General features: G+C 33.6%; 1 protein-coding gene across 1 annotated transcript; it reads right to left on the bottom strand.

The window, feature by feature from the left end:
* Positions 1-1,090: 1,090 nt before the first annotated feature.
* On the bottom strand, positions 1,091-12,187 carry LOC139523706 (tyramine beta-hydroxylase-like). The gene is made up of 9 exons (XM_071317919.1): positions 11,965-12,187; positions 11,204-11,387; positions 8,482-8,620; positions 7,443-7,547; positions 6,682-6,864; positions 4,914-5,083; positions 4,189-4,432; positions 3,560-3,656; positions 1,091-2,579 (listed from the first exon to the last, which is right to left on the bottom strand). The coding sequence occupies exons 1-9, from the start codon at positions 11,970-11,972 to the stop codon at positions 1,880-1,882; spliced, it is 1,830 nt and encodes a 609-aa protein (XP_071174020.1). The 5' UTR covers positions 11,973-12,187; the 3' UTR covers positions 1,091-1,879.
* Between the last annotated feature and the right edge of the window lie 432 nt (positions 12,188-12,619).

Here is a 12,619-nt window from a genome sequence, read left to right as displayed (position 1 = left end):
ATTTTCTTAATTCAAATGTCACTGATGTTTATTTGTAGAGGAAACTTCCGTCTAACGTACACTATTTAATTCTTTGTATTTATGATAAGTTTAATGACCTTTTACTGAAATAATTGTGACATATCTGACCCGTTTCGTGGCATTTAAAGGGTAATAGGGGGATGGTTGAGATCTCACAAAACATGTTTAACCCTGCTGCATTTTTGAGACTGTCCCAAGTCAGAAGCCACTGGCCTTTGTTAGTCTTTTGTGGTTTTTTAATTTCAGTTCAATTATATGTTTTGGAGTTTAGTATGACATCCATTTTCACTTTACTCATACACATTTTTATTTAGGGGATAGCTGAGGCCAACATCCAGTTGCGGGATTTCATCGCTGCGTTGAAGACCCGTTGGTGGCCTTCGACTGTTATCTGCTCTTTGGTCGGGTTGTTGTCTCTATGACATATTCCCAATTTCCATTCTCAATTTTACCTGTAGATACTTTTTCACAATTCCCCAATGACAGCAGTGCAAATTATCAGTTATACACATTTAATTTGCCGAATAATACGTGCAATATAGCATCATATTTTTTCAACCGCTCGCCCGTAAATGGTGATGCCCCTAAGTGCACGAATGATGTTCAATAAAACCGAAGTTTTTTACGGAAAAGCAACGAACTAGAAAGTAGTCTATTGGGAAGGGAACTTCAGAGAAGAATATGAGAATCGGAAAATGGGAAATACGTCAACTTTACTGCTATGTTTGACGACCCATCGACTTTAAATGAGAATCTTAAAATCAGCACTGATCTAATATTTCAAAAAATTTCTCAATGTAGTTTAAGCAGAGGAGATTTTTCAATTTTTCAAAGATTGCCTAGTGTCAAAACAAAATGAAAAAACGTTTATACAAGATTCGTCATATCTTAGTTTTTATCAAAATAGGCTAGGTGATTTTAGAGACAAAAAAGTGTCTAACGACGAGAAAACCAACGGCATGCTGTATTCTTGAAAAAATCAAGTTTACACAAAAACTAATATAGTAGACACAAAAATTAATATACCGGTATTCAGCATTATGCAATCAAGAAAACAAAACAATCAAGAAACATTTGATGAGAACTACTTTATTTATATTGCAATGAAGCATGAACATAATACAGATATATATGCAAGAAAAATAAGAAAATAAATATGAAAGCTTAGTTATGGTAAGGTTATATGTTTTAGTATATTATTTCGTTAACTATTTTTGTCCACAGTAAAATCTCAATGAATTAGTTCGTTCTTCTGCTGAATTGGACGGATTTCTTTTGTTTCTTCCCTTAAATAACCATGCTTTCCTTGGATGAATTGTGGCATCTGTGATGCATACGAATTATTCCCTTTTCTAATGGTAATATTTCATATCATCACAAATATTGCGTCTTCTTTATCATGGCATTTCTACTTTTTCATTTCATTAAGACTCTCGCAAAATTTTGATTCTACTCTTACATAAATTCAAGATTTTAAAGATTTTGTTATTAAGCTGCACTCAGACAATAAAACTCGTATATATAACACGAGGCAAATACACAATAATAAAAAAAGAAATATAATAAAATGAGCAGTTACAAAAATGATACGAAACCATGTATATATCATAACAAGTTATTTGATTTTCTAATGAAGATGACACCTATCTATTTAAGTTTCAGTTTTGTTCATGATTTTCTACGAATTTTACCAGGATAATTGACAAAGAGTAGGATTTTGTAGTGTCTTTGAATATGCCTTTCCTTCAGAAATATGTACATAAAGTCTCTCTATATAATAATCAAAAGTATCTAAATTGTGAAAATGAGTGAAATGAATATATTTAGAAAAAAGGTTGAAAAAGGGTTTTGTCTCATTCTATATGATTCTACAAGATGCAACGGATGCAAAAAATCTAATCCACTGGATGTTCTGGTTGATAACCGCGTAAGATCGAAAATGCTCATATGTCCCCGGGCGCATGCATGCTTGATTCATTTGAGCATCAATTGCTGTGTCACACTGCTCCAAACAACTACCCCATGGTTCGCAATTGTCTACGATAGAATTATAAAACTGCTGGTTTTGTTCTACTGATAAATCGTAAAACATGAAGCAGCGATTGTGTGTCAACATCGCAGTGTGAAAGGCATCTGCAGTGTACCAACCATTATTTTTACTAATTATCAAATCATATACGTCTGATGCCATGCAGGGGTCGTTTCTGATAGACATCTGTGCAACCATGCAATCATATGAACCGGCAACGAATAACGGACATTTTTGTATTACAGTGTCGTATCTATCTTTACTGACTGGATTACCAAAATTGAAGAATTCAAATATGTTGCAACCATCGACGTTTCCTGAATCAATTTCGCATTGGGAAATTCCTTTGAACGAAATACAAGTCCACGCGCCCGCAATATTTGCCACTGGGTAGTAATATAATAAACCAAAGCACATTTCATCAAAGGTTGATTGACCAAATAACGTAGTTCCGGAACGAGATGATGATTTATATGTACATTTGGTGGTGATACTATCACCAGGCATAACTTCAATTGCTGGAAAAAGCCTAGAAATACAAAAGTATTCTATAGTATTATGACATAATTTATGTAAAACAGAAGTGTTGGTTCACTATATGTTAATCGCTTATTTGTATTATATAGACTATAAATATAGAAAAGGCTGCGATGTTAACCATGAAAAACAGTCTGCATCATTAAATCGACATGTTTATCCTATAGGAGCACCTATCATCACCAGTGTACAAGTCTCGGATTCCTTATTGCTATTAGAGTTGCTAGTTTTATCTTTTTTAAACAATAACCTCTCAGTATATATGGTCACTTGGAGTGCTCCAATCAAACAGTAGAACCCACACTAACAAGGATCGAAAGATTTGATTTTGTGGGATGTATAAATACGTAGCTATGTCATGTCGTTGATTGGACATTTAATGGAAAATCCTGTTATGAAGTTGTTCGTTTGTTTCCCCTTCTCACATAAAAGAAATCAATTTCAACGTTGTGATCGGATATAGCTATAAACAATAATAGGACAATGTAAATGGAAGAATGGAAACGGGGGATGTGTCAAAAAGAAAACAATCCGATCAAAGAGCAACCCAAGGCCACCTATGGGTTTTCAATACATCACCCGGAAGCGGGTTTATGCTGTCCCGTTAACAATAATGTAGACTAGTTCAGCAAAAATGGATGTCACACTTAACTCCGAAACACATAAATGAACCTAAACTAATAACTACATACAAGACTAACAAAGACCGAAGGTTCCTGACTGGGAACAGGCACAAATATGCGATAAGATTAAACATGCTTTATGAGATCTCAACCCTCCCCATTTGTACATGTCTATTGAAATATACAATTATAACTAGTACATGAAAAATACTTAATGATTCTACAAAATTAAAACATACCTTATCAAACAGAATTGTCGTCCTTAAATTTGGCTAACGTAGTTATTATAGAATATAAATGGGGTACGCGGTAAACAAAGAAGAGAAAGCGAAAAGAAAAAAATACTTACTCGTGAAGTTGAGGAGAATCATAAACATATAATGGATCATCTGTTATATCTGCAATCTTTGCCCCGTTCCTGTGTAATTCTACGTTCATTTCACTGCCTACATAATAGATGTTTTAAAAAAAACTAGAACAAGTCAAGGCAACGACAAGCGGAGAGTGAATATCCATTTTCTTAATGTGTTCGAGCTTTGGATTTTGCTATTTGATTAGAGACTTTTCGTTTTGAATTTTCCTCAGAGTTCTGTATTTTCGTTATTTTACTTTTATAAACAAAGTATGATTGCAATCTCACATGAAGTATTATGGTCCTTTCAGCTAATCGTTGAAGACTTGCTAATACGTTTCAAAATGTAGAACAGCAATAAAGGACGATTCTTTACTATTTTGTTATTTCTATACTGAGTGCCTTACAACTGCGTGTGACATTCATCTACTCGTAATGATTTTTCAGATTATAAACCGGTTGCTGATATTTGTTAGTTAGTGACATTAGATCCAACAATTCTTACGTTGGGAATTACTTTGAGGAATAGATTATATCCAGGAGTTTTAATCAGAAATACAACCGCTTTGATTATATTCAGTCAAGCAAATTGCAACATTGATGTTTTCTAGAATAATTTAATTTACCCAAATAATGCATATGGTTCAATGCTGAAAACACTTGAATATTTCCAGTGAAAAACTGGTTGGTACAATCGGCTGGACATTTGCCTTCTTCTTGGTGACTCTCAAGACCCGATGGTATTTTCAGATAATTCTGACCAGTGATGAAAACTCCAGCGTCATTTGGACGTAAGTTAGGTGTAAAGTAAAGTTTCATCCCTGATCCGTCAACTAGGCTGTTTGAAAGTAGTGGATTTGTCCAGTGTAGCTGTAAAAATACACAATGGGTATTTAATATATTGCCAGTCTACTAGTATTTTTTGAAGATCGGCAAATTTTTACTTGAAGTGGAAATGTGGAATCTGAAAATGATACACAATATTTTTTGTTATTCATGTCCTTCAATGCAAAACAGGCAAATGCAGTTTCCGCAATATTTGTATCATTCACAAGGTAGGTTTGTTTTTTTATGTATTTGTTTTTTATGCGACTGTTGCATTCTACTTGGAGATGTCAGAATTTTTAAAACTTAGACTATCAACTTCCAAGCAAGGACTGAAGCTCATAAACTCGGCTATCAAATGTTAAACGCAGGTCTTCGGGAGTGTCCGGAGAGCCGACAACCTTGCTTCGGTAGTTGTTAGACTATATGCTGTAAGGATGTTTTTTTTTTAATTTTCGTTCAGAAAAAAACAATTCTCACATCATTATCAACGATCTAATACATACAAATTAAAAAATATACATACTTGTATAGCGCCTTGTGTATACTTGGTTGGTCCAATTCTGATTCCAGCTTCCTCAGGAAGACAATGACCTGGGAATCCTAAAGACCATACACCTAATACAATTTGACAAGAACTTGAAGCTCCCATTCCACATTCATGAGGAATGCCAACATCATCAGGAGGTATTGTCTCTAAATCATGAAAATATACTGCTTACTTGTTCTTATAAAAAAGAATAACATACAAAAAAAAATATAACTGTAACCAAAAAAAAATCTGTGTTCACTTCTAAAAAACTTTGGACAAATCACTGGCACTCATATCAGAAAAAAGAACATTTTACGAAACACTGCACACACAATTAAAGATTGAACAACACGTGCTCTGCATGTATTTTCCAAAGGAGTAGGTCCGGTAAGGGTCGATTTTGGCCTCAAATTTCAGGTTCATCTAACGAAAGTTTTTGGACACTTTTTTAAACCCTTTAATGTCTATTTCAATTGATTCGACTAGTTTATGTGAAAGATTTTAACTGATTTAGTCATTAAAAACTCTCTGATTCAAGCTTAAATATGAAAGATCTATTAAATACATGCATGCCAAAAAACGTCACTTTTCAGATGGTTTTTGTCAAAAATGAAAGTGGCCGCATCCGTGTTCATCCTCAACCTTTATATATGTTTTGTATTATCATCAAATACAACTTACATTTCAATATATGAATGAACACGAATGCGGCCACTTTCATTTTAGACGGAAACCGTCTCAAAATTAACCAAAATGCTAAAATTTTGAAGATTTCAGTAATTTAGCAGGACTTAATTATGCTAGTACGCAATATTTGTGCATTGTATTGTCAAAAACAGCTCATATTTATGTAGCAGAAGCATTTTACTTTCCAAAATATAACTTAAAGATTACATTTTCACAATTTTCTAAAACTGCTATATTTTGGGGCCAAAAAGGGGTCTTACTAAACCTACTCCATTGTATCTATAGATTTACGGTTTAGACCACCTACGTAGTTATATTCGTTCTGTCTCTATAAACCCCCCTTCCTTACAAATGCATAGCGTATGTTGTGTCATAAGAAGATGACAGTCTTAAATTTGCTATAGACATGCAACAACTGTAACTACACGTTTGCAAATCACACAGCGGTCATAGCATAGTGCGAGTATTTTATGAAAAGGAATAGTCGCGTGGATAACGATCAAACATACATTTATGGTAATTACGTGAAACTACAGCATGGTCATTTGCACTTCGGTTTCACAACAGTAAGATTCATGTTAAAGGGTGTTCAATTGTGCAATTGTCCGTGTTTGCTGTATAAGTACGCACTAATTTCTAGCTGGAATTGGGAAAGAAATCCACAATCATTTTCGTAGTTTTTCTTTTTTTTTTGCCATGGCATGGTCATTTCTACTTATGAGTTTGAATGTCCCTTTGGTATATTTCGCCTCTCTTGATTTAATGTCGTGCTCTTTGCACGTAAAACACCATTACAATAACAATGTTAGTGGTTTGTTACAGTAGATGACCTATTGCATACCAAAATGTTAAACCTAGCTCTACAGACCTTTTCACCTGCGTTATACAGAAGACACCGACAGTAAAAACGTCCCGCATAAAACAACTTAGTGTGACCATGGAAGTATTATATTGACAATAATACTTCCATGGTGTGACATTGATTATTATTGTGATCTTTTTTAATTAAAAAAAACCCAACATTAACGACTTGTACAAGGGTTCATATATTTACATATAAGAATGAAATACATACGCCCAGGCATACACCCCATGATCGTCATATGGTGCATCACATTTGCGTTGTCTATAGCTGGTTCATAAGCAATCAGGTGGAGGTCTTGGCCTTGTGGGAAATCAAATACCATACACATATATGTTGTTTCTTTAGCTGGAACTGGCGTCATCGGAGGGATTGAGAAAGTATAATTGACAACACCTGCGAAAAAGAAGAAAACAATTAGAGGATATCAAATACGTTTGATAATCAGTGACTTACCCCCCCCCCCCCCCCCCCCACACACACACACACACATTTTTTAATTCGAGTATTGTTACATTTTACATTTGTTTGTGACATTATCAGTCTTTTCTAATTTATTCATCCTATGAAAAAAAAGATACAATAAAAAAATCAGATGATACTTTAACAAAACTTCAGTTATTGATCAAGAACATTTGGGTTTTTTTTGTAAAAAAAAAACTACAGTACAATTCTTAGTCTTAATACTCATGCATCCAGTTTGTTTTGAATCTTAGGGCAAACACACGACGATTTGCCTCTATTAAGAATCTCATATGTATTTTATCAGTGACGATATTACAGAGAATAAGTTTTTTGATGTTGCAAACTGACCATTATGTACGTATTCTTATTTTATATGTTATGTTATAATAATGATTTCCGTAACTATACGGAGTGCATTTTCTTTTATCCCGAATTCTGCTTAAAATAGTTTATTTCTGTACATTTTGCCTAAATAGAGAAATTGGTTCTGTTGTAAGGTATTCACTCACCAGAATCTTGTGTTGCATTACAGTTAAAAGGGTTTGGTGTACAAGATATTGTGAAGTTTATATTTGCTTCATGGCATTCTGGAGCATTGAAAGGATCACACATTCCTGAAATAAATAATAAAAAAAATATTTTATACTGCAAACAAAAAACATTATGAGGAAATAATTACATTAGATGTATGTTTCATTATAATACTTCATTCTGATTGGCTAACTGCACATCACGTGTTATTCCTTAAGCAATTGCATTACTCAATAAAACTTTTCATTCATGATAACACGTGGTCCCACAATAAAGTGCACAGGTGAATTAAATAAAACAATTATAAAATTCGTGTTTTCATGATCATAGCTAAAAAATGTAATTATAAGTATTGAATGCTTCTTTTTGTAACTTCATAGGGTTGTAAAAGCGTTGACACTTGCGAACAATTTTAGAATGAAGCGCTTTCGCGCTTCATAAATAAATGTACTTCGGTCAACGCTTTTACACCCCAATGAAGTTACAAAAAGAAGCATTCAATTCTTAAATAAAAATTCTTCAACAACTACAGTTTGACACTTGGAGAACTTCATGTTTAAATAAAATCTGGTATTATTACAATTGGCTATTATTACCCGCGGCTCGATCATCACCAATGATTCAATATTCATGTCAATACTACTGACTCTTCGACAGTTCTTTGCAAAGAACTATTACGTTATTCCATGTAATGCAATTACCGAACCTTTACATTTTTATACAAGTTTAGAAACATATGAATTCAAACATTTGTCCAGTTTGGTAAATTGTTTGATAACCACAGGTTGATGTGCCTTGTTCCCCTCCATTACGACTCGCAACGTTACACCCGACATTTTCCATTTGTACAGAGGCATATTATATTTCTTTACAGATTAAGGAATGCAAACTCTGAAAAAAACACCCCCAAAAAACCGGGAAGTCACCATTTAACAATAAATTCCTATTAAGGAGTAATTGTTTCCGCTGTGCTTCCAACTTCTATTATGTTTAAATTATGTTATGTTCAATACTTACCAGGATGAGTGATGTTTGTGGTTCTTGTTGGTGTCTTATCTTTTTCTGCCTCCCACTCACAATTTGGGTCTCCTAATTCATATCCATTCGTCATTCCATCCCCATCTGAATCCATTTGACACAGAGTTGTGTTCCATACCTAAATTGATTACTTCATATATTTTAAATTCATAATTATATTTACAGAAATTCTTTTAAATAAACATCCATCAAATTCAAATGCCGTGAACAATAAAGTATATTTTGCGATTGGGTTACATTTATTTTAGCCTGGTCATAGAAATCCAATGTGCAATTTTAAGGAATATATCAGAAAAAGTCCAAATTCTATTATTTGTGTATGCATATTGTCATAATGTCGGCTGGGAATTTCTAGAATAGATTTATAATACGCAGATAATATTACGTTTGCAAATATCAAAATCTGTAATATAAAGCGTGGTTTTTTATTTATAATTGGTTAATTAATACCTCTCAAATAAAATTGTGAATAAACATTTCATAAACACATTACTAGTAAAGTACGCCAGCTCAAAGACATATATATTATATCCAGGGCCGTAACTACATTGAGGCAAATGAGGCAAATGCCTCATGTTGGAAATTTCAAAAAAAACAAACAAACTGAAACAAGATTGTCTTCATATCAACCTGAATTGTTTTCACGGAACGTGTCTTACAAGAAGCAAGTTCTATTCACTCTCTGATGTCGCCCCTGCATGGTTTTCGTGATCAATGTTTCTATTTTACTTTTAGTTTTCATAATTGATGGTCTATTGTTTGTACTTCTGTGTACCGGGATTGTCTTTTGTTCATTTATTGTCCTACTTTATTACTGTAGTCTGCAGAGTGTTTATGTTCATTTGAAAAGTGTGGTTTTGCAATGTTGCATCTCCAACGATGCCCAAACATTGTACGAGAAACTATTTTAAGAATATACGATGCTAATGGACATAGAAAAAATGTCGCTTCTGCATGGAGAATTGGACTTGATATCAAAGAATACAAAACTGGCTCTTTATTTGTAGATAAAACTAGATAGCTGACATAATGGTTTAAATTAAAGTAAGACCACCAATTTCCCGGTATCAAACCATCTTTAAAAAAACGTCCATGTATTGCCATATGACCTTTTACATTGAAGGATTAAACTTGCATGAAGTCGTGTTCAGACTGACTCTTAAACAGAAAAAAAAAGAATATGGAGTAAACGTGCACAGGACCTTATCTCACATAAAGTCAATGCATAGAAAAAATACAAATGATCAATGGCCAGAGATGTTTTTCCTATTCTTCATCTTGATAGTTGATAGAGGGTCTTCAACAATAAAAGAATCATTAATACCGTAAAACAAGGTCAAGATGGTCCTTAGTGTCGACTTAATCAGTACTAGTACTTAAAGTATAATACCACACTGTCACTTTATTTAAATCTAGTCATAAAAAAATGACCAAAGTCTAAATAAAGCACAAGAACAGGCAGACAAAATGATTATGAGCATTTCGGTTTTCGCTTTATCCTACATATCGGTCTACTTTCAATGTTGTCCCCGTAAAACCTAAAAGTCTTAAATTACAATGAATCTATGTTTTTGCTTTGAGACAAGAATATTGTCGAAAGAAATAGCTAAAAATTCATTGCATTTCAATGTAAGAAAGAGTCCGGGAAACGCTCAGAATGCACGATTTTGCGTTATTTTTCTCCGAGCTTCTGGGGGACTTGAGCGGCCCCCAGACCCCTCGCCAAAATTTGTTCGCCTCGATACGCTCGGCGAATATATTTTGCCTCAATATTAAAAGAGGCTGGTTACGGCCCTGATATCTTGGCAAGCTGAATTTATTATTGCATTCAATAAAGTTTGTCAGTTGAATTTAATGAAATTTTATAACTTAAAATGAGATTTTTACAGATAAACATCGGTAACGGATATGTTGAAGAAATAATTGATGCAAGCTATACTTTATTGCAGTTTTAACATGGGTAGTCATTATTATATATTCGTGATTATTTTTGCCCGAGCGATAGTATGTTAAAGCTACAATAAAGTATAGCTTGCATCAACTATTTCGAAATTAAGGTAATTCCTATGTCCGATATGTATAAGTGTAGAGTGCCAGTTGTGTAGGCTCTTCCATGAACCTCCCTTTTTATTTGTAAAGAAGCAAACGACTGGCACTGTGATTTTTTTAGAGGGAGAGTTTTGAACAGCTAGCATAATCGGTTGTCGTATCTAGTTCAAATATGCACCAAGTATAATAAATCAATTCTTCTAGCGCTCCGTGCAAGTCTAATATTCTGCAAACTTGGTGCAGGCAAATTTACTGGGTACACTGCATTCTGATACTCTGCATTCTTGATGCAGGCACATCTACCTGGTGCGATGCATTCAAATACTAGTACTCGGTGCAAGGAGATCTACTGTTTTTTGTATATGAATAAGGCCGTTAATATTCTCGTTTGAAATGTTTTATATTGTCATTTCGGGGCCTTTTATAGCTGACTATGCGGTATGGGTTTTGCTTATTGTTGAAGACCGTACGGTGACCTATAGTTGTTAATTACTGTGTCATTTTGGTCTCTCGTGGAAAGTTGTCTCGTTGGCAGTCATACGACATCTTTTTTTATATTTACAAAGACATTGTCTGTTGCCCAATCCAATCATTTTTTTTTTGGGGGGGGGGGGATAACATATTGTTTAAACTAAACTAAACTAAACTATACCTCATTCTTTACAATGATGTTGGCATAAAAATCTAAACCAAACGGATTTCTTTCACCACCCCCTTCCTTTACTAAATGTCCAACACCTTGCCATGTCACATTGTTGCCGTTTGGAATTTTGTTTTGGTACGATAAACGGCTTGCTACTTCTGCAATGCACAGGCAAATCACTGCAGGGAGCATCCTTTAAACAAATATTTAAAGAATCAAATCGGATAAATCTGTAATATAGCAAGCATAGCTTGCAATACAGCGCGGGTCGTTTGTGCTTTTTATATTTAATTTGCGTTTTAATTTTAGGACACATGGGGTTAAAAAAAATATTTTAAAAAAGAACGTTTTGGCTTTTAAAAAAAGTACATTTGAGCTTTAAAAAACATTTGGGCTTTATGAAAAATTGAACATTTAAGTTTTTTGAAAACGAACATTTGGCCATTTCAAAAAAAACTTTTGTACTTTATCACCATAAATAAAGGCAACAGTAGTATACCGCTGAAACAATTGCACGAGTTCACTATCTATTTATATCCGTATGTTTTAGTATGTTACAAATCAAATATGAGAATTTAAATTCATAGCTTATGCCCCTTTAAACGACAAATATATATTCATAAACTTGTCTATCAATAAATAAAAATGATTCAGTTCACAAATAAATAAATAAAAAAGCTTGAATACAAAAATAAATAAATAAAAAGATCAAATACACAAATAAATGAAATGAAGCAAAATTTAAGATATACGAAATACTTTAAACTTACCAATGCATATTTAGAGAGGTAAACAAGACAACAAGAACTGATAGGCGCAGGTTGTAAAAAAACAAAACTGATCAGTATATATATCTCAACTGAGCATCGGCGACGGACCAATCAGGAAGACATGATCCATTTTCTCACGGTACGTTTTACTTTCTTTTCCAAACGTCAACGTTATATTTAGTTTTGAAACCTATTTTGATTTAATTTATGATTTTTCAAAAATATTAATCTGATAGACGTGCAGTGATGTGCAACGAAGAATAAATTTAGCATTTCCTGCAAAAAATATCAAGCCGTATATTTGACCAAGCGGTGAAATACTTTTAAACTATTTGTATAATAATCCTTGCCATAAGTATTTATTGAGATGATGATATTAGTTTCACAGTTTGATGATGACATCGGATAATATCACTGCTTATTTTCGTAAGATGTTTTTAGTGACCTACATGTACATATATTTCGTTCTTCTACATATCCAAACATAAACCATTACACAAGGAGGCGTTAAAGATATTGTGCATTGTGTATATATAATGATGCATACCTGTTCTGTGGCATTAATAAAAGGAGATATGGGAAAAAGCCAATGAGACAGCTATCAAATTCCTCAAAAACATTAAGTACATCATGAGGTGAACATATGGTCCTCAAC

The sequence above is a fragment of the Mytilus edulis genome, chromosome 5 (assembly GCF_963676685.1).
Source record: "Mytilus edulis chromosome 5, xbMytEdul2.2, whole genome shotgun sequence".
In the NCBI taxonomy this organism is placed as follows: Eukaryota; Metazoa; Mollusca; class Bivalvia; order Mytilida; family Mytilidae; genus Mytilus; species Mytilus edulis.
Note: the sequence above shows the minus strand (reverse complement) of the source record. Positions and strands in the feature narration are given on the sequence as shown.

Excerpts from the sequence above, each read along its gene's own strand:
- LOC139523706 (XM_071317919.1), bottom strand. Across the intron at positions 8,621-11,203 it reads ACATCATTGTAAAGAATGAG|GTATGGAACACAACTCTGTG; the intron begins GTATAGTTTAGT and ends TAATCAATTTAG. Across the intron at positions 7,548-8,481 it reads CACAAACATCACTCATCCTG|GAATGTGTGATCCTTTCAAT; the intron begins GTAAGTATTGAA and ends TATTTATTTCAG.